Source organism: Anomalospiza imberbis, chromosome Z (assembly GCF_031753505.1).
Source record: "Anomalospiza imberbis isolate Cuckoo-Finch-1a 21T00152 chromosome Z, ASM3175350v1, whole genome shotgun sequence".
NCBI classification, from domain to species: Eukaryota; Metazoa; Chordata; class Aves; order Passeriformes; family Viduidae; genus Anomalospiza; species Anomalospiza imberbis.
This window is the reverse complement of record NC_089721.1, coordinates 35,462,445-35,485,583: the sequence shown is the minus strand read 5'-3', so window position 1 is coordinate 35,485,583 and position 23,139 is coordinate 35,462,445. Positions and strand designations below refer to the sequence as shown.

The following is a 23,139-nucleotide window of genomic DNA, read 5'->3' as shown; positions in this document are numbered from 1 at the left end:
ACATATTTGATTTATCTGCTTATATTCTGAAAACATGACTTTTCTGCTTCCAAACTAATATTTCATATTTTGTTAATGTGAGTGTAATTTAAGTGTTCTGTGAAAGAAATAAGTAGGAATCACCAGATGATTGGATTGTTTTTTTTTTCTCTAAAAGCAGACAACACTGAAACTTGCTAAATAGTTCTTGTACAGCCGAAGTCCTGTGGAAGTTGAGAAGGAAAAGAGAGTTGCATCTGTGTGAAAACTAGATAAAAACACCTATTTATATGTAAAATAAAAACATTACCTATGGAAGTATGTAACTATTAGATAAATTTCCTTTGGCTTGATGTTTGTCTTTTGCTTTGTGCTTTTAGCACTTATGGTCTTGACTGGATTTCTTAGGATTGTTTGAGTACATTAACATTAAAATATGCCTATTTGTGATTGTTTTCCAAAGCTAGCAAATGGTCTTAGGATCTATCTGCTTTAGAATTTAATTACTGTCATGGAAAGATGAAACTGTGAAATTTCTAGTTGACTCTTATAGATGGAATGCTAAAATGCTTGTAAGAAAACAGCCTAGCTTAAGGACAGCCTCATTATGATCCTGTTATTAAAAGTGCCTGAATTAAGGTGCAAATGAGAGCATATGCCGAAGTCAGAAGTATGGATTTTGTTTAACAGTAAATGCGAGAGATAGAAAGAAACAGAAAAGGAGGGGGGAAAAGGGGAAGAGAAAGATAGTGACAGAGAGACAGGTTAAGTAGAAATATCACCACTGTGGTTTCCAGCAACATCTTCACCACCTTCTTCTGGTCTTCTTGGTGGTGAGGATCCCCTAAAACCCGCAGAATTCAGTATATTGATATACATTTGGGCCAGGCGGGAATGCCCAGGTAGCTGACCTCCCAGGGTGCAAGTTTGATACTATCTCTTGCAACAGACTCTGGATCTGTTGCATCCCTTTCCCTCAGGGAGGACTCTGGGGGTGCTTCAGGGTTTTTGGTGGCTTATGACACCTCCTCAGCTGCCTCTCACATGAATGCCCTGTGGATATGGCCATCCAGGGCTGGGGGGAATTTGCAACTGAGCTAGTTGAGTGTAAGGGAGGAGTATGGGTGTTCACTCCTTCTGCCCTGAGGTTATGCCACAGCCCCAAAACTTCTCCTGCTCCCCACTGGGGACATGTGAGCAAACCTGGCCTCAGCAGATGGCTACAGCCTCCCCCAGCCCAAACCCACCTAGAGCTGATTTTCAGGACAGCTGCTGGGTTTGGCTTTCTTGTGGATGCCTTCTTCTCCCTCAGCCTTGCTTATTTCTCCCTAGACCTGAGATAATTGAACAATTGCGTCAGTTGAACTACAGTATCTTATCTTTCCTTAGATGCTTAAACTCACAGTCCAAAGTTCCAGGCATATTCAGGGAGGGGTGTGCTTAGGTGGGCACAGTTTCTATATACAGTTTTACCATAATAGGGAAGAAGTCCTTGAGAACAATGTTTAAGCCTTTAACCATAAAATTTCAGTATCTCACACTACCTCTGAATTATGAATTAATTATTCAAATAATATAATTCATTTGTTGCATGTTTATAAGAGCTGCCCTACTTTGTTGTAAGATACTTTAAAAGTTTCCAAGCCACTGTTTGTGGAAATTTGATTTGAACTTAGCAGAAGAATGAAAGTAGTGAGTGGATCAAAAAAACATGTCGTTAAGCCTTTGGACAAATAGAAGTTCAAAAACAAAACGAAACCAAAAAATACATATACTTTTTTTTTTGTTGCTCTGTTTTAGAAGTGATACATCTAGAGTTATTTGTTTTCTGCTGAAATAATATATGCAAGAAATGTTCAAAATTACTCAGCCTGTTAAAGAAGACTGGATGACTACAGGCTTCTTTGAAATTCTTAATGATTTCTTTTGCTAACGGTTCAGAATCTGCTGAGGAGTTTTCATAGGCTGTGGGTAGTTCTGTGGTATTTGAAATAAATGCATTAACTTTACAGCTGGTTAATCTGCACATAGCTTTAATCTTCAATTATGAGGATTAAATAATGTAATTTTAAAAGCTAATGTATCTAAATTAGTGCACATGCTTACTGTAATAGAGTTGTACCCTGTAGTTTTATGGGGAGTAAATTGAAGAGATTTTGAAATCTAAAACAGCTGTATTTTTTCACTCTTCAGTTAAAAAGTAGAGTTACATATACTGTTTATACCAAATAATGTTTAGACAGGGGACTGACTTTTTTTTTAGGAATTTTTATTCTAATTGAGGATAAAAATTTTATATATTTGAATTTTTAGGTGTGGAAAAGACATCTAAGATCATTGAGCCCAACTTTTGACTTAGCACCTACATGTTCACCTCTAAAATGTATCTCTAAATGCAACATCCATACATTTTTTTAACACTAAACATATGTGATGTCATGAATTGCAAACTATTTCTCAGTTATAAGGCTTTATGATTGGAAAAAAATTGTCAACTCTGTTACTGTAAATGTATATTTTTGCACAGTTGTCTATGAATTGCTGTAGATTGGTGAGTTGCTGCTTGTGAAATGAGGTGATACTGGGCATGTTCTGAATGGGTTTCTACATTGCCTAAGAGCACTTACAGTATCAGTTAATGTGAAACAGCTGGTAAGCAAACGTCCTTCAGTTTTTTTCCAGGATGTGTTGAATTATTATCGCAACTGTGATATTTTGTTTTGTTTCCTGAATTTAAAGGTTATCCCACCAAAGGAGTGGAAGCCGAGAAAACATTACGATGATATTGAAGATTTGGTGATTCCCGCTCCAATTCAACAGATGGTCACTGGCCAGTCTGGACTTTTCACACAATACAATATTCAGAAAAAACCCATGACAGTGAAGGAGTTCAAGGATCTAGCCAACAGTGACAAGTATATACTCTTGCTTAGTAAGACAAATATTTATCTTCACATGTTGTGGTTTCTTTGAATTGTGCAAGGCAGCTGGTAATTTCTTTTACTTTTTTCCCTGTCTCTCAAGGTATGGAAGGGTACCACAATGTGAGTATTGTTTGTGTTTGTTGTTGAAAGCATCTGATACCATGGCAGTAAGAAAGCATCTGAAGAACTTGAGATGTGATTCTTTCTCTCTACCTTTTTTCCTTTATCTTCCAGAAGATGAAGAAAATAGTGAAGATGATATAGACGTGTGTCTGAGTTTAAAGTTGATTACACCTATTAATGTGTAATTCCTAGATACTAGAATGGCCTATCACCATGTAATTCTGAAAACTCCAGTGTCTTTTATAACCTTTCCAGAAGCTTTTGCATTAATCTAAGAGAACTCAATGGTATCTAATGAATGTCAGTGTTATGGTTACGGCAAGATAGATATTATGGGAGAGGGGAAAAAAGTTTGTGAAGGGCTGGGCACTGTACTGAAATCTTTCAAATTGTTGAGCATTCCAAGAAGAGGGAATTGATAGAAGGAATTATTGCCTGTCATTTTGGCCACATAAAAAGAATATATTTTACTTGACTATCTCCTCAAAACTGAGTGCAAGTGGTTTCTGGAAGATGAGTCAAAGGATCTTAGAAACAAAAGGTCCTTGAATGAGGAAAGGTTTAGTTTGAATGAGGAAAGTTCACTTGAATGAGGAAAGGTTTGCCTTAGTTTGAAGGCAAGTTTCTATTATCGGTTCATTAGGAAATTAGTTATAAGAGTAGAAGCTGTTATCAAGATCAGAAAAAACTAGGACATCTAAAGCTTTTAAGGAGGCTTCTTGCCAAACATTCCACAGTATCCATGCCTTCATGATAGTACAAAACTAACAACCTTTTTGGTTTTTTTTCCCCCCAATTACAAAGAATAGCACATATATATTACTTGTGCAAAATTAAGTTCAGTGCACAGTATTTTTTCTTTGGTAATTGGAAATGGGAATCTATTTTGTAGTTCTTGAAATTATTTGTTTAGTAAATATTAGAGGTGAGAGTAAATCATAAGACCTGTATGGTATTTGATGTGATTTTCAATAATACTTTTTCATAGATGTTAAAGTTTACATTTTATTAGCCCCTAATGAACTGAGGTACACTAATTTCTTAAAGTAATTAATTAATGCAGAAATGCTGGGAAGTTTTTAATATATATCATATTGTTTGTTAAGTTTATTATATTCATCATGGAATATATTTTGGAAGTGATTCTGATTTCAATTTTTATGGTTTTTACTGAAATCAGATGGCAACTTGATTTTGCATGCAAATGTAGAATAGTTGGGAGGACTTCTTGTCTCTTACTAGCTGTAGGAGGTCTTTCCAAATATTTGTTGCTGCTCTTGAGAAAATGTGTCGAATTACATTCTATGACACTCTTATGGCAGTTGATATTTCTTAAACTATCAAGTAGCTGAGAGCCTCTTTACTCCCATAAAAATAATTTTTTCCTTAAAGGAGAAGACTTCTCTGTTAAAGACTTTCTTCTTGAGTATTTTGATGTTTCCTGTTTCCTTTGGGTAAGAGAGAAGGGCCATGACCATCTAAATTAAATCACAGTTGCATTTAAAAGGATCATGTGTACTCAGTCTAATGCATTTTGTCTTTTATTTGTGTAGACATTTGCAGCTCTCCACTGAACCAAAGTGCTTCTCTGCTTGACCTCTGGGAAATAGGAGGAGTTAATGTGTAATCAAGGCATTCATGTATGCATGTTACTCAGGGCCCAGCAGAAATACAATCTGATTTCTGGAGCTATCATTAGAAATAATAAACCAGTTCTATTGTTGAGAATGCTTTGGTTAAGATGTGTTTTGCTTTTCTTTTTTTTTTTTTTTTTTTTGTCTCTGTTCAGAGGTATTACATGATGTAAATGTATTTGGTATTTGATCACAGTGTTGTATGTTTGCATTTTCTTTCCAGTTGTTCAAGTGTAGCATAGTGGCAGTTCTACTGTGAAATTGTAGTTCTCAGAGTTGCACTAATGGGGGAGTAAGTTTTCTTTTCTGAAGACTTAAATATGGAAGTACAGAGGTCTGACAAAGGATCCTGAGGCAAAGCTGTTGATAGCTGTTTCTATGGTAGTGTGCTGGTGTTGTTCCCACAAGATTTTAAAAGGTTATATGAGTAACAATTCAAAAGTATTTACATAAGTATATTTAAGCGTGTAAGTGTGTGTTATGTATCTTGTACTGTTATAAGTGAGTAAAAGTTCCCTTAAATATTTCTTTTTTCGGCATTGTAGATTTTTTTTTTTGTATCAGTGTTTGAAACAACAGCTTTTCTTGAAAGGTTTTTCTGGGGCAGGAAGAAGAGAAGAAAGTATTAGTTTTGCCTGTGAGGGCTGCATGGCTGAGTTAGTTTATATTGTTCTTAGACAAGCTTGTACAGGACCTATATATGAGTCTTTGCAGAGCTGGTAGTGAGGTAGGAAAACAAGAAATACTTTTTAATTTTGTCTTCCATAAGTGTATTTTTACAGAAGAGAAATAAAAGGGAGGAGCTCAGGCTAAGGATGGTTAGTAGATGGGCTGATTTGCTGCAGGAGACTGAAGCAAATACTGTGTGGGTTGGCGGATGACTTTAGTTACTGTAGCTGCCAGTTAGGAGGCTTCCATGATATGGTTAATCATGAAACTAAGAATTCAGGACAACTGGTAATTCTTCTGTTTCAGAGAGTTTGAAATAAAGTGACTTCATCTTGAAAGTTCATAGCATAGTCTATCGTCCATGGCATAGAAGTGTAGTCCATTGTAGAGGTGGTTGTTGAAAGATGAACCTTTGCCTCTTTCTCTGCAGATACTGTACTCCAAGATATGTAGACTATGAAGATCTGGAGTGTAAATACTGGAAGAACTTGACTTTTGTGGCATCAATTTATGGAGCAGATATCAATGGGACCATTTATGATGAAGTATGCATAGTTTTTTATGAAGTTTATCCCTTCCAGCCCTCTTTTCCAAGGGTACTCTACTTAGAGGATACATTATTGCTTTGTGACTGAGAATCTGTCTTTTGAATCTTTGTGTTACTCCTTAAAGCCTCCAACTAAGGTTGAAATTAACTCTACATCTGCAAGAGTCAGACAGTTCTGTCCTTAGGCAGTAGAATATTGCTACTCTTCCTAATCATGACTCTTCTCTTTCTTCACTTCAAACTCTCCAGAACTTTGAGATTTCTTCCTACTTATTTGTTTATTAACATTCTGGTACATAGGCTTCTTGTGTGTATCTGTGGACACTTAGAGATACTTTAACTAAGTTTTATTTTAAAATTAAAAGATGTATACTTTTATACCTCTTTACTGAGGAATATTGGTGGCTATACTTCATGCTTGGAATGTCTGCAGTTTCCTGGAAATGTACTTACTCATACTGTTTACCTTTTAAATAAAACAGATGAAATTAAAATTTCCTAAGGAAATTAATTTTGCTGCTTACTTGGCAAAATCTCCATGGATAATAAAGGGACTTTTAAAACAGATCTCATTATCCAAAGAATTACAGATATCCATTGATATCAATTAGGCTATGTAAGTAAGACAGGAACTAGATTTCTAAAGGATTATTTAAGCAATGAGTCTAAGAGAAGATATATTAGCATTTCAGAAAAGATTTGAGGATTTAAAAAAATACAGGACAATCTTGCATGAAAGGAAAGTACCATATGTGAGGTTCTTGGGTTATTTCATGTTCTATGTAACTGCCTTTTCCAATCATTAGAAAAAATGTATGATTTTGCTGTGGCAGATGGTCTGAGGCTCTCCTGGTGTTTCACAGTTCTTCACAGAAGACAAATTGAAGACTGTCCAGAGATAAATACAGTCAGCTAGTATGGCTGAAGGCAATTCAGTTTTTGCACTGAATTATGTGATCTTTGAAAGACAGCTAAGAATGTCCACTGATATGTTTAGAGAAAGCATTTTCAAAATCCCTTGTGTGTCCACATAGCTGCTTCAAGAAATTGTTTAGAAAATAATTGAAGATTCTAATTTGGAATGTTTCTGTGGAGAGACATTCTGGGTGGCAGTTGCTTTGTGAAGACCAACACAAGACACAGAAAAAGTGTTTCAAGAAATGGAAGCTTGCCCTTTTTCATCACTGATCTTTGTGTCTTTGTGGTTGGCAGATAATGTCTTACGGTATAACTTTTTACAAATGTGCATTTTTTTTGGATTGTGGTTTTTTTTTGTATTGAGTATCTTAGTTTATTCTTGCATGAGCAACATTTCCAAAGGAAAGAGAATGAATGCAATAATATCCAATTTGAAGGTGCTGATTGGTCAAAGAGAAGGTCAGAGATCTCCTTCTTACAGAATTACACTCTTGGAAAGATGAGGAAGGGAGGTAAAATAAAAGCAAAGAGGAGAGTGAGAAAAGCAGCATTTAGGGATCCTAACTCAGATATTAAGTGCATAGGAGAAGGAAACAAAGCACTGAAAGCTGCAGTGACTGGAGAAGAAAGCAATAAAAGGTAGAATAAAGAAACCTTGATGCCTATAATAAATTTGGTATAATTTAAAAATAAATAACGAAGGAGAAATGTTAGTGAAAGGAGAATATGAACAGATTCAGTACTTAATGTGACAGCCAGGTGCTGGTATACAGCCCACTTGGTGTATAGAGGAGAAGAAGAAATACACTCTGGTACCAAAGTGTTGGTGAGAAAGTTATGATGCCGCTGATCAATATGCTGTCTCTCAGAATAGTTTTGCTGCAGTTAATTTTTGGCCAGCAGATGGTGTACTTGCACAACTATTGAAATATGTTTTAGTGCTTGAAGATAGTCTTAAGAAGGATCTTTTATATTTTGTTTGAAATTGGAGATTGTTCTCATGTCTTCATTCAATTTCCTTCAGGATTGTGATTATTTGGGAAAAGGAGATGAATACAACTCATTGACATTTTGGGCAGTATTCAGGAGAAAGTGTATGGTGGGATTAGTTTGTCATGGCAACTTACTTGCAAGAAACAAATGCTTACTTTTTATGAAATACATATTGTAGAAAATGGTGTGTTACACTTACGGTAAATATCTGACACTTAAAGTAAATATCTGACAGAATTCCAGGTAAAATCTGCTAGGAATCTAAGGAAAATGTGGTACATATGTGTATGTGGGTCATCAAAATGAGTGAGAAATACTGCTGTGCTCTGTAAATCAGTTTAACAATTTACCAATTACATTTATTTTCCACTTGGTGACAATAAATTTTTTATTGAGACATTTAGATCTGAAGCATGATGGAACCTTGATTTGTACTATTTAGATAATTTAAGAAACATTATTGTTGTCTGTGAAATCCAGCACCTTGTTGGCATTGTGCCAGAGAAATTATAGATTTTGTAGTATTTGCTTTTTTAGACCACAGGATGATAAGTTCTGAGGGATTTGGAAGATAGGGCAAAATTTTCTAAAGGCTGTGTTACATGAAAGAGAAAAAGATGCTGCCAAAAAAACCCAAAAAATCCCAAAAAGGACCCTTAAAAAACCAAACCGAAATGAAAATAAAGAAATAAAGAAACAAAGTTATAAGTGCATGCTTTGAAGTCTAACAGTGGTTCAATGGTTCAATTTTGCCCTTGTATTATTGGGATTATTCCAGAAGCTATTGTAAATGTCTTAATTGTTATTTGATGGCTTTGAACTCAGATTAAATCTACAAATAAGGAAATAATCTGTGAAAACAAGTGTTCTGTGTGCTCTATAGAGCTTTATAGAAAATAAATTATATAATTTGAGAAGGTTGATGGTTTGCCGGAAATATTATTCTGTTATTTGTATTCTAATTGCTGTTACATTTAACGACAGCTTTCTAGGAGAGTGTCTGTGTAGGAAACTCTAGGAAAGGCATGATCCCTACGTGGACTGATCTAGCTACTGGGGGCAATGTGAAAATCTTGGTTTCAAAAGTAGTTCCAAAGAAAAGTGGCTGATTTAAAGTTTATAACAAGTCATAAAACATGTGCTGACAATAGTATCTGCTACTCTGTAGAGAAAAACCACGTTTGGAAGAAGCATGTATAAATACTGTTTTGTGTCTCTCTCACCACTCTCCTCAGCTGCTGTCTGAAAGACACATTTTACTTTCATTTTTCTCCTCTTAGTTTTATTTCTCTTAACAGGACAATTCCTAATTCCTACCTTGTCCCAGGTATAAGGTGTGGGGAGCATACGTATGAGTGTACCCTCAGTCAGTTTGCTGAGGATACCAAGTTGGGTGGGATATTGCTTTGTTGGAGGGTAGGAAGGCTATGCAGGGGGATCTGGATAGGATGGATCTGTGGGCTAAGGACAACTGCATGAGGCTCAAAAAGGACAAGTGCTGGGTCCTGCCCTTGGGTCACAACAACCCCAGGAAATGCCACAGGCTGGAGCAGAGTTGCTGGAAAGGTGCCCAGAGGAAAAGGACCTGGGGGTTCTGGTGACAGCAGCTGAACATGAGCCAGCAGTGCCCAGGTGGCCAGGAAGACCAATGGCATCCTGGCCTGTACCAGCAATAGTGTGGCCAGCAGGAGCAGGACAGGGATTGTCCTCCTGTACTCGACACTGGTGAGGCCACTCCTTGAATGCTATGTCCAATTTTGGGCCTCATAATTTGGGAAGGATATTGAGATGCTGGAGCATGTCTAGAGAAGGGCAATGGAGCTGGTGAAGGGTCTGGAGTAAAAGTCCTACAAGGAGCAGCTGAGGGAGCTGGGGTTGTTTAGCCTGGAGGAAGGGGGGGTCGTGGGGTGGGGATGACACTTTGTCACTCTCTACAACTGCTTGAAAAGAGGTTGTAGCCAGATGGGGGTTGGCCTTTTCTCCCAGGTAGCAAGCAACAGGATTAAAGTAAACTGCCTCATGTTGTGCCAGTGAGGAGATTTACTTTGGATTTTGGGAAAAGCTTTTTCATGGAAAGGAAGTCGTACCAATCACTGGGGCAGGCTTGCCCAGGGAAGTACCTGTATCACCAGCCCTGAGCACATTTAAAAGACCTGTAGGTATGGTGCTTGGGAACATAGTTTAGCCTTGGCAGAGCCAAGTTAATGGCGGTTTTGGATGAGCTTAAAGGTCTTTTGCAGCCTAAATTATTCTATTCTATGACATCTTTTTCTGTGATCTACTCATAGTTGAGATCAATGTGAGCAGTAATTTAGGTTCTGATGTGATTTCCAAAGAATCTACTTCCCCACCCTTCAAAAGGGGGCGTAAAAAGCAATGACTATATCCTCAGAAATGATGAGAAGTAAAAACAATCTAATGAGACAGATTGTATTTCCTAATCTGCGTGTTTATGGTAGAGATTTGGTTCGTAGCCTTTTTCTTCCTCTGTTTTAATGATTTTAAATGTGCAGTAAAAGCCAGGCAGTGGCTTTATTGTATTCATTGATGTGAGTGCATGGCTATGTGGAGAGAGGAGTGGGTTAGCAAGCACAAATTTTTCTCTAATGTTTGTTGTGTTCCTTTTCACTCTGTCTCTTAATTAGTTTTTTTTACTCCTCTTTATTTTTGGGGTTGTTACAGTCAGCCATAAGGACTCTTCAATCATAGTTGTGCAACTGATGTCTTGTTCACCAGATTAATTTTGAAATGCAGCTGTGAGATAATCAAAGGAAAAAATAAACACTGAAAAAGGATTGCGCGTAATAATGTATGCATACAGAAATCATGAACCATTAATTTCTGGTTTAAATAAAAGACTAGCATCATGTCACTTTTTAAAGTACTTAAAAAATTAATAAAGCATTGTTGCACTTGAAGACTTTTTAATTCTTATTTGCAAAGAGATTGAAGCTTTCAACTGTGAACTTCACTTTTTACCAATGCACTGAGATAAACATTATTCTTTGTGTTTTTGGGAAAACAATGGGTCAACTCCTTACAAAGTGTGCAGGCACTCAGATGAGAAATGCTTGTCAGGTGTCCCTCTTTGTCTCCACATTGCATTAAAACCAGATGCAAAGGCTGTTAAGAGTAATAAAAACTCTTTATAGTAATTTACAGTAAGTTTGAATCACCTTCAAAATGAATGAAGATTGGAATAGTAGTCTTATGTATAAACTACTATGTGCCTTATAATATTTCTCTAAGGAAATACAAGGTAAGTGTGGCATGTGTAGCAATGACAGTAATTGGTGAGGTGTTTCAAGCCTGTTTGTCATCTTATAGAAGGAAAATTGCTGAAAAGTAAAATTTTGCTAGTTATTGGATTGTGTGGTACAGCTGTAAGTGATGACAGGTATTCTTTAAAGAATTTACCATCAGAAATATGGATAAATTAGAAACAGTATCTTGACATATTCCTTTGAAATTATTATAATATTCTGGTAGTCTTTTTATATTCTGAGAAGAATAAATATTTTGTATTTTCTTAACATTGAATAGATTATAATGTCTAAATGTATTTGTAAGTATTTGTAAGAAACTACCAGATATATGTCATGGTCAAGTAATATATGTATTGCTGTTCTAACAATTGTTATTAAATTTAGCATAACCTGCAAAAATATGCTTAAAATTTGAGAAGTATGGCTATGTATTGGCCTATTAAAGTGCACTTTCACAGCTGGGATCTTTTTAGTGTTCATTGCAATTGCTACATCTAAAGATGATTATACAACTACTGTGAAAATAAGAATCAATATTTTATGTTAAAATCATATAAGCATTTTACCTAATGTTTTTGAATATTAAAAAACATCTGTGAGGTAAAGTAACATCTTTAATAATAATTTGTAATAACTACTTGTAACAATCTGGGCATAAATATGAAACTAATTTATTGTTTTAAGTCTAAGGAATGTAGGAGGAGTTTAAATTAATCAGTGTGATTTTAGTGTTTTGGCCAGTTTCAGTGAACATTTCCCTTTAAGCTAAGAATACTTGTCCAAAATAGTTTTTAGGAAGAGGAAGTAGCTCATCTATCTTGAGTGTAGAAGTTGTTATTGTTTATTTGGTATGTTTGGTATTTTGAAGCAAGTTATTTGTTCTAGGATTGATCTCCATTATAGGAATTGCTTTTGTTTGAGGGCAGATCACTAGCAGTTTGCTTGGTGACTAGTTGTGATACAATTTAACGCAGTGTGCAAGGATGAGATGTGTTGTTAAAAAAAAAATCTCTTAGCTATTACCTAATTTTTAGTAGAAGACTTAAGATTTCAAGATGTTAGGGTTGCTAGAAGCTTACATGGGTGAAATGCTGCAATGGGACGAATAATGGGTAAAAAAGCCCATGGAATACTGTTGAATAGAAATATAACATTTCTTCTGTCTGAAGAAACCTTCAAGTGCAAATCATTCAGTACTTGCAGTGTTTGGCCATTGTCAGAGTAACTACCTAGGTTAACAGTTGATTTTTACAAGTATTTCTTGTTTTCTTCTCATCCAGTATATGTATCTGTGGTTGAATCATTGCTCTTACTTTGCTATATTAATTTGTTTCTCCAAATCAACTGCAACATTTGTAAACAAAGATAAATTTCATGTGATTTAAAAAATAAAATTTTTAAATTAATTTGAGGACTTATTACTTAAAAATTATTGCTTCAAATTTTTTATTTTACAGTTGGTAATAATTTTGCTGTATTAATTTGCTGCTGCCAGTTTTCATATTTGAAAGGTGCAGATTTTACCAGTGTCTATTCTTTTGAGTTCAGATTGGTGTTTTTTATTTTATTGGGATATCATTTTTTTTTTTTTACTTTTTAAATTTCAAGTGCCTTTTTGTTTCACAAATGCATCAAACCCAAGCTTCCATTTTAAAAGAAGAAAAAAATGCTGTCTGATATGAAATAATTCTATAAACATTGTTACTCACTTGTAAAATTCCAAATAACTTAGTGTTTCTTAATAAGTGAAATAGCCGAAGCATGTGGTTAGAAGAGCTTTTTCAGTGAGAAGTCTCAACTTCATACAGATGTTATCTTCTTGTCTATCAGTTCTAGCTGCTTCATAAATAACATGTTTGACATAAAAATCCCAGAAAACAAATCAAAACTGAGAGTATTAAATTTTCCTGACTTCTTGCTTTAACCTGTATTCTTACTATTCCAGCTGTCCAACTATTAAATATCATCATACTTAGTCTTAATCAGCTGCATCAGGGCTGCAGTCTGCCATCAGTTCATATGCCAGAAAGATTACCAGAACTATAGATTTAGTGATTGGGCAGAGCAGCTCATGGTTAAGAGTGTGCTTAGAGGCTGTCTTCCCAATAAAACTTGTCTGAATTGAGTTTTTAATCGTTTTGATTATATTTCTTGGTTTTCTGACTGCTTGAGCACCAGCTAATGTCTTCCCTGGAGGTGCTAATAATTGCTGTTATATTGAAGTCTAATTTTTTCTCTTCAGTTTTGTAGCTTTGATCTTGGTTATACTGTCTCTTACGTGCTGTATTACCTGAAATAAGAATTGCAGTTTGCAGTTGAATCTGAAGTGCAACAAAAGCCACATGTATTGCTTAATGAATGACTTTTAATATATGAATTTTATTGGGAATAACACAGGAGAACAGCTTAAATCCCCTGAAATCAATAGATTTCTTATGATGTATATTTCTTATGCAGTACATCATTATGATTAGAAATACATCTGAAGTAAACATTTTAGTTTTTCTATTTTGCAGAGAAATGGTAAATTTACACATGTAAAATAATTTTAAACCATTTTCTCATGCTACCTGGTATTACTTTGTAAGTAATAAAAAAGCATAGATAGGCCCTGTAAAACTTAGTGGCTTCCAGCTATCAACTCACTGAAGGTTTTGTCTACAGCTATTATTTGTGTACCTTTTTCTATGTAGTGTGGTGTTTCAGTCTATGTTAGATTTGATATAAAATTGTAAACCAGATAGGAACTTTCTGTATTCTCTGCTCTGAACATTTCAGACTTATAACTCCATCTAATACTGATTAAGGTCAAGAGAATTTTTCAAGTAACTTGAACTGTCTTCTAAAGTGCTTACAAACAGGTATAAACACACTATCTTTTGAAAAGCTACACCAAGTGTGCATCTTTTGACTGGGACTGTTATATAAAATTACATTGCTTTATAAGCTTAGTAATATTTTTATTATGTATCTTTTTCAGGGTATTGAGGAATGGAATATTGCCCATCTTAATACAATATTAGATGTTGTAGGAGAAGAGTGTGGAATTTCTATCGAGGGTGTAAATACACCATATCTTTATTTTGGCATGTGGAAAACAGCATTTGTGTGGCACACTGAAGACATGGATCTCTACTGTAATAATTATCTCCATTTCAGGGAGCCAAAGTCATGGCAAGTTTTTTTTTTTTTTTGTTTTGTTTTGTTTTGTTTTGTTTTTTTTTTAAGACGACTTCTGTTTATTTCAGCTGACTAAGCCAAACAGATGGGTTATGATTGCTTCACAGTGGCAAACTTTACTAAAAAGCTAAGATAGTAGTTCAGTGAGGGTTTTTTTTAAGCTCATAATACTATGAAATCACACTGATACATTCTTTTAATTTAAAGGGAAAGACAGATAATTACATAAGACTTACTTGAGTTCAACAGAAACATATTTGAAAGATACAATATAAGTAGCTTAATATGTTGGGACCCCCAAGACTATTTGAGGAACTTCTGAAAGAACTCTTTGAAATCAGTTTTTGGTTCTGTTGCCTTTTGGGGCTACCTACCATATTTTGGATTGAACATGCATTTAATTGGTTTTTAAAATCAGAGTCATATTTTATGCAGTTAACTCAGCTGGACCAGTGGGATGTAAGATTCAGAGCTAAAGGTACTTCCTGCATATGAAACTTCTACTGTCTTTTCTCTGTAATCTTAGATTTTTGGTTGAACAGCCTTAACAGACAATGTGGTTTAATACATTGGGATATACTTGTATCCCGAGTATATAAGACAAATATATTCCTTTTGTTAAAAAAATATTTTTTTTCAGAACACCTGTGAAGAGAGTGTAAAATCATTAAAAGATATGCAAAAGATAAGCTATGCATAGTTCAATTCTGGCAGTTTCTAGTCATCCAAATGTGGACAGAAAATGTACAGCTTGTAATTCCATAAAATGTCACTTTTCTTTTTATATACCCATACAAAATTCAAATACCTATAATATATTTATACTGTGAGTGTGGTAAATTGGTCAGATGCTCACTCTTAGATCATTGCCTTATGTTTGCCTGCTTTGCTTATGTAATGGATCTCTTGAGTTAAGGCAGAGAAGGTGAATACCACCTATTGAAGTAAAGCAGGTCCATGTTTGAAATTGATAAATTATATACATTGGTATGTGAGGTTGCTTCTTTGATAGAATTAAACATACAGAAAGTCTTGTTAACTGTATCATCAATATCTTTTAAAAAAATGGATGTAAAGATAAGTGATTTCAGAATGTTCCAAGATGATAGAAAATGTAAATAATATAATGATTGCATAGAGTTTTGTTCTGCTTCTTAGGAATTTTAAAAGTGCTGTTTGAAGAACAAACAGTGAAATTCCAAACAGTAGAGAACTTAAACTCTGGAGTCCTTAGTTACAACGAGAAAAAGCTAGGAAAGCTTCTTTAATTATTTTTGAAGGAGATATGAGTCAATAACAAGATAAATGCTTTTCTAGTTTACAGATACTTGTTTATGCTTCTAATGAACAAAATCATTAAACACTGACCTCTTCATATTTTGAATAAATAGTGGTGGATACAAATTCATTTTCTGTACCACATTGGCCCATATTTTTAAGAAATAGAGCATTATAAGAAAGTTTAATGAAAGACAGCTAAAGATTTATTTCATGTTACACATGTGTTTGTTACTGGAGGAATGCTGCAATAATTTATGCAAAGTTCATTTATCAGTAAAATGTGTTGTTTTAATGTGATATTAGTATAATATTTTATTCAAGCAAGTGGAATAGGAGCTGAATGTTATGATACAGTACAGAAAATATCTACTCTTTAATTCAACTGATTTGACAATCCTTAGTGAAACAAAATAACTTGACATACATAGTAGTAATACATATTCTTGGATTTTACTGGTTGTACATGTGGTTCTTCAAGACAGATGCACTGGTCTTTCAGAGAACTAACATGCAGTGTATTTTCTCCGAATTGTGAAAGGACAGCCATTTATATCTGAGAGCCACTATTAGTGGCCAGCCAGCTGAGTCTGACTGCTGTAGCAGTTTTTATAGAATTTGAAGCTTTCTGCAGTGCTTAGGCGTAGGTTAACTTGCATTACATATTATAATTCATACTTCTACTTCAAGTGTTACACAGAGAAGTCTATAGTTCTATGATATGCATACCAATTCCTTCATTGACTGCCTCATATGAAACATGGGGGAAAATTGTGTCTGATAACTTACAAAATTAGGATTACAGCTGTTTAAATGTTTAGGCATATATTTGTGTATCACATGTGTAACATAATACATACATTAATTTATAGATTTTTCTTAACTTGCAAAAATATGCTAAAGAGGAAATACCTTAAAAGAGAAGAAGGAACTTAAAAACCCTGAAATAGGATAATATAAGGTCAGAAGAGATTTGGATATGGTGGGGAGAGATTTGCTGGAAAGAGACTTAAAATTACTTACTATTAGGCAATTTCTCTTTGCATTCTGAGGGGAAAGATACCTTGAAAATGCTACCTCATTTTATATCTCAGTTTCTTAGAAAAAGTTATTATTAGTAAATGTTCTTATTAGCAAGACAAACCATTGGTGTGATTGATAGTGTGGCTTATTAATTCAATTATCTCTTGATATTGGTGTGTTTTGTAATGGTATTTATAAACTGCTTACTCATACTAAAAATTCCTTCACTCTGGCATTTGTCGTTAAATACTGTTTTTCTATTGTAATTATTGTTTCAGGGGTATAGGCCTTAAGATAATTTATTTTTTGTTTTGTGTAATAATTTGAGGAATTTTGTCATGTTCAGCTATTAAAGTGCTCTTGAAAATTAATGCTTAGCAGAGATCAGATTTTTGTTACTAGTAGAAATACTATGGTATTAATATATGTACTATATCCTTTGTAAAATATAGATAATGCTTCAATTTCCATTATAAGTTTATAAATAAAAAATCTGAACAAGACATACACATTTTTTGAAAATAATTCTGGGTTTATTAAATATCTTAAAACATGGTTTACTCTTTGTTCTGATTACCTGACTTGTGAACAACATGTATTGAATTTTTTTAAGTGTTGAGATGATATAAATATTCTTGAAGAAGAACAATAATGAATATAAGGAAGTTTTTCTCAATCAGGCAGAAAGTAATTATTTTCATGGCATTGTGAGTATTTAAAATATAATATTAATAATAGAACAATTTTTCCTATTTTATTTTAAAAAAGAAAAGATGTATAGAGAATATATTATTTTACTCTAGAAAGTAATACTTTAAAATACGGTGTTCAGTTTGTTTATCTTTTATATCCGATGGTGAAGGCCTGAATTCTTTTCTGCATGAAGAACTAGGTTTTTACTTTCCCTTGAAAGGGGCACTATGCAAACTTGCAGTATGATACAAACAATAATTTACGTATGAATTAGCATCTTTTCTGTGACATTCCATCTGGTCTTTTCTTCCTAGCTATTCTGAAGACTGAAAATGACAAGAGATAATAACATTATGTTAAAAAAACTCTCCTATTTAGTAATGTCTTTCATAAATCACAAAATGCCTTGCAGGGTTGGTCAGTCATAAAGTAAACAGGAATAAATGCTACAGAAGGAGGAGATAATTCCATCTTTGTGACCATATCAAGAAAAAGAGACCAGATTGTTAAAGAAAGAATGCTTAGACAGCCAAAATTAGATGGATTAGGAGAGTGAGACTGGACCTGACAGTTTATTTAAGTTGTAAGAGGAAATAAATCTATTGTGACAATCAAAATAAAGCAGGGATTTAGGTGCAGGAGCTCTAGTCGTGATTTCAGTGGATACAGGATGGCAAGAAATCTGATCTCTAGGTTGCCTAAAATTTATACTTGGAGCAACCTTACTGTTGTCTCTTCATTGCCATGACTATAATCTGTTTTTAGGGATTTGTCGGTATAGAATGTGTATCAATACCTTTTCATCTTGCTTAATGAGGTGGAAAAATCAGGAAAAATACATAGTTACACAGTAGGGGTTGTGGAAGTCTTTGAAACATTTCATCTGAAGGCTTTCAGATTTTGAATCCCAGTAGCAGGGGAAATAGTAATGGGATTATGAGTGTGATGGGATAAAAATGGATGGCATTCTGATACTAGTTTTTGACAAAATTATAGACAAAAAAGGTGAAGAAGGAAAAGTATGCTCAGACTGGTGCTGACATTGTATGATTTAAGAACAAATATTGCAATAAGGTAAATGGATTTAGAGAGTCTCAGCTAGGTCCTTAGAGGGCCTTCTGAGGAAGGATTAATAGAACTTTCAGTGTAATCAGCAACAGACAAAAACTAGTTGAAGTCTGGCCAAGTGATGCAAAGTTCATCATAAAAGGAAGAGTCTTGGTACCTTTGGAAAAGTTGTGCATACCGCGGATGGTATGGACATGTTTGCTAGTTATGTTCTATGTCTAGGAAACAAAATAGATGCAGAAAACTACAGGGAAGTCAAAACTGTATGGCAGAAATGGGACTAAAGTATAAAGTTTCCATTAGGATTAGTCAGACTTCTTGCTGAAAACTGTTATAAAAATTAGAAATACTATGAGTCACAAGGATGCCTGTAATAAAATAGAGATTCTAGTTGTGAAATTAAATAGTATAGTGGTTTGTCAGCAGCTCAGATGGAGTATCATGCTTCAAACAGAGCAGTCATTTGCTAGTTTCAATGTTCTTCACAAAGTGGAAGAACTTTGGTCAGGGATTAGAAGAAAAGGAAAAGTTCTATTTGTTTATTTGTTTTGTTTTTCTCCTGTGGAAGAGGATTTTGTTTGTTAAAATATTTAGATTGAATAGGAAGGTTTAGATTTTTAGGTGGCAACAGACTTGTGCAAACCAATAAATGTATTAACTTCCTAAATTAAGTTTATGAAATTTAAATCTGCTTATATTTTAAGAAGGTATAGATCAGATTTATGTATAATAAAGATGAACCACCTAAATACATTACATAATAAAGTAAATCAGTTGCTGTTAAAAGGGTCATATGATTCTGAGCTCAGTGCCTGGAGTTAGATAGCATTATTTTAATATAATATGAATGTTGCAAGTTGTCTGTTGCCAATTATAGAATCAATTAATATGGTTAATTTTGGAAAAAAACTAATAATGTTTACTTATAACAACATTTTATGGGTTTGCAGCTTTTGAATTTTTAAAATACCAATCTGCAGGAAAAATCATCAGCAGTTTTTACCTTGTCTATATATAACATGGGGTTTAGAGAAGTAGTTTGGTTAAGTATTAAGCATCACACTAAATTTCCTTTTAAGCATTATCTGTGCATACACCTGACTTTGGAAGAATGGAGCTCAAATTGTTTCACATTCCGTTTCTGGTCACTAGCATGAGAATGATTGGGTGGATAGAAGAGGCTGCTTGTCTGATAATCATCTTGATTGGCTGAGCAGTTTTTGGACACTAAAGCAACAATTTGTTGCTTTTGATGTGACTGAGAAGAAGCATTGATCTTGAAAACATATATATAAAAATTGATTACAAGTTAATGACATAGATTTAATGTTTATTACTTACTTGTAGTTAATCTTGTTGCCAGTACCCTTGATTTGCTGAACTAAGACATATTTCAGAAGATGTTTATTAACAATACTAGGTAAATATATGTACTATATTTTTTTCTGTCCTTGTAGTATGACTATCAATGAATGAAGACTCTTCAAACTTTACCAAGTATGTCTTTGTGAACTAATAAAATTAAAATTTAGTTAGCATCATCATTTTCCCTTTTGTCTTTTCTCAACTTTTTGTATGTTTATTTGCTTGTAATCCAAGAAACACTCTTTTGACCTGTTAGTGATTTACCATTACATTTGCTTTGGAGGTGGCTGGACTTGACCTTATCCTATGAGAAGTCAAGCAAATGTTAGTGGCTGGTAATGTGGCTAAAAGAAAGCTGGACACACATGAAGATATTTTTCTAAGAGCTATTAAGTGTTCAAATTCTCACTTAAGCTAGCTGTTGTGATTAATGGTGAATGTTTTTTTTTCTCTGACTTGGTCATCTGAATTCGGGAGCTTTTTGTTTAATGTAGAGTAGACTGAGAATCCAGCAAGATTCATGTTTTTCATCATGAAAGGCAGGTGCATGTCTGCTAAGCTCAGTTTTCTAATAAATGGTGTTAGGAATCAAGCCTGAATGGTTCTCGAGAGTGACATTGGCGCTCCTGATGTGTCATAGTACAAAGGGTTGTCTGTCTCCATTCCTTTGTCCTTGTCTTAGTTATGAAGAACAAGCAATTTCAACAGAGGGAAGAAGTAAAGGATTGAGTAGCAGATGTTACCGTACAATTCAAGTGAAGACTATGATGAAAAACACTGATTTTCATTTAATGTATTGTACTTCTTTGTCATTTTAAATTAACTAAATAAATACCTGTAGTCCAGTTAAATCATGCACTGTCTTTCCAAAAGACTTACGGACAGCTTAACTGACATCTGTATTTTTGTAATATTCACATGTTTATACTTAAAAATGGAAGCATGTGGCTCCATATTTTTATTAAATTGTATAACATGTACTTTTGAAGGAGTAACATTTTAGGAGGAACACCAGTTTAATTAGAGTCAAAGCAAAGTGCAGTATCTAGTTTTGAGTTTTTTTGTTAGATATAAACAGTATCTGTTCATGTGTTGGTGGCTGGAGTTGTGTATTTAAAGACATACACTACAGTATATAATGCTATACATAACATTTTTCTCCAATGGAGTGTGAAGGATGGCAAACATATAGTTTAGACTGGTATGTGTGTAATATGGAGTGAAAAACAGTCACAAACACTTTGGAAGTACAAATGGAGAGAAACAAAGTGCATTTTTGTGAGACAGCAAAATTCTGATTAAAACTGCAAACATTGAGCATAGTAAACTGAAAGTCTCTTTGTTTAATACCATTTGGAATGGTTTGTCAGTGGACATATGTTTATCTTATGGAGCACTGACTTATGTAGTCGTATGCCTTCTATGCAAAAATTTCAGTTGTAATAGAGTAAAATTGTAAAATTTTAGCATGTGTGCAAATAACAGCTTGAGGTAGTTGGATGTTTATTGCTTGGTTTTCTGTGTGAGTTTTCAAGGCTGATGAATGAAATGTGTTCACAGTGTAGTGAAAGACTACATGTTTGCTTAGTTTAATGATGTACAGCTGAATATACATTCCCTTCTTTTCTAAACCATGTGTTTTATTAGAGAAGAATCAATCCACTGTTATTGCAACATTAAACTGAAACAAAAGCCTATTATATCACATATTAAAGCAGTTAAAGTCAATAATAAATCCTAATTAAAACATACATAAGTCCATGAGGTGCAGTAAATACGTTAATAACAAAGAGAAGCAGAAATGAAACAACTTTTCATTAGCTCTCAATTTTTTGGCTGCAGTAAACATTAAAAATATTGTGTTCTTTTGTATTTTTTTCTGAATTGTTGCAGACAGCATGTGGATTTTTTTTTTTTTAGAAATTAGATTACATTAAGAACAGTGGATTTCTAAGATATGTAAAATTCTGTAAATTGAAGAAAATCTATTTCTTTAATAATTTTAAACTCTAATTGTAGTGATTATACAAGGCCAAGTCTTATTCCACAGCTTTTGCTATAGGAAAAAATATAGCTGTTTAAAGCTTATATTTTTCTGTTGAACCCTTGTGTCTTGTAAAGCACGCTGAAATTCAAAGAAATTAAACTTGTATAAATTAAACTTATTTTAAATTTTGAAATTTTGTTTGGAAAAATAAAATATGTGTTTCTCTTTTAATTGTGGTGATGTGATAATATCAAATATCATCAATGAATGTGACTTTAAATAGTGAATATTACATTTTGGAACTACAGAATACAATATTTAAAGTAGAAATAAGCTAGTTTTTTCTCAAACCTCTGCCCCCCCAAAACGCAATGTCTGTATTTTTTCCTTAGATGTTAGTATATTTTTTTTCCTATGTAATTTTCCAGTCTTTAATCTTTTTGACTTCTATATAGTTAGATATTTATCATACATGAATGATGACTTTTAGTCATTATGTAGAAGTTATGACTTGAAGCGTTTCATCCTGTTCTTTATGTGAATTTTAGGTATGCTATTCCTCCAGAGCATGGGAAACGGCTTGAAAGACTAGCTCAAGGCAGGATTTCTGATATTTTCATATGTATTGTATTTGAAGGACAGCCCTTGAGGAAAGTGAGAAACATTGTTCTTGACTCACCTACTGTTTTATTACTTAATGTTGTGTGACTTTTATGTGTCTACAGTATTATTGCCCTGAGGAATTCTTAAGAATGGAAGTGGTTATTTGATTTGTTTTGGGTTTTTCTTTTTTTTTTTTTTATGGCTTCTCTCAGAACTTTATTTTGTACCGACGCTTATAGCTTAGTGAAACTTACGAAAATGAGGCTTAGTATTTTGTTGTTCATTAGAATTTCATTGGTAGTATTTTTGTCTCCTCTGTGCCCTTGCTATTTCTTGTCCTGAGCTTCTTCTCAACAGCAACTTTTTTGAATCTTTTTACCCAAATTTGATACAGAGATAGAAATATTGAAGAGAGATGAGTCTCCAAAAGTTTCAAAGTTGATGGTTGGGTAGAGGATGGAGTCCTGGTTAGTGCCTCTGTGAAGGGGTAAGCAGACAAAGCGTAGAAACACTAAGTCTTAGTTTTTAGCAGCTAGCTGACTATTCAGCAGGCATATAGATCAACTTTAGCTGAAGCATATACTGGCTTTTGCCATTTAGAGGTGGTAGAAATATTTGGGAGACAGAGCAGAGATATGGTTGTAAAGTTGAGGACTAAGGGATAAAAACAACTAATCTGTAGAAAGATTCTCACTCAGTAATTTGTTTTCTTTTGAGTAATACTATGCCTCTATTTTTGTCTCTGAATTAAGAGTGCAAATTATGAACATGGGAATAATTAGGGATGTTTCATGGCCTGGCAGCCCATGTTTTATAGCTTGCTAATAACTATTAAAGGAATTATGGAATGGAGTGCTTAATGAAATGGAATTAGAGGAAAGGAATGCTA

At 34.0% G+C, this 23,139-nt stretch overlaps 1 protein-coding gene across 1 annotated transcript in view; it reads left to right on the top strand.

The window, feature by feature from the left end:
• Positions 1-22,429, top strand: part of LOC137465496 (lysine-specific demethylase 4C-like) — a 28,280-nt gene extending 5,851 nt beyond the window's left edge. The window contains exons 2-5 of the mRNA XM_068177571.1: positions 2,719-2,894; positions 5,760-5,874; positions 14,034-14,227; positions 22,196-22,429. Coding sequence (XP_068033672.1) covers positions 2,719-2,894; positions 5,760-5,874; positions 14,034-14,227; positions 22,196-22,355 — 645 coding nt within the window. The 3' untranslated portion in view covers positions 22,356-22,429. The remainder of the gene's footprint in view (positions 1-2,718; positions 2,895-5,759; positions 5,875-14,033; positions 14,228-22,195) is intronic.
• Positions 22,430-23,139: the final 710 nt, after the last annotated feature.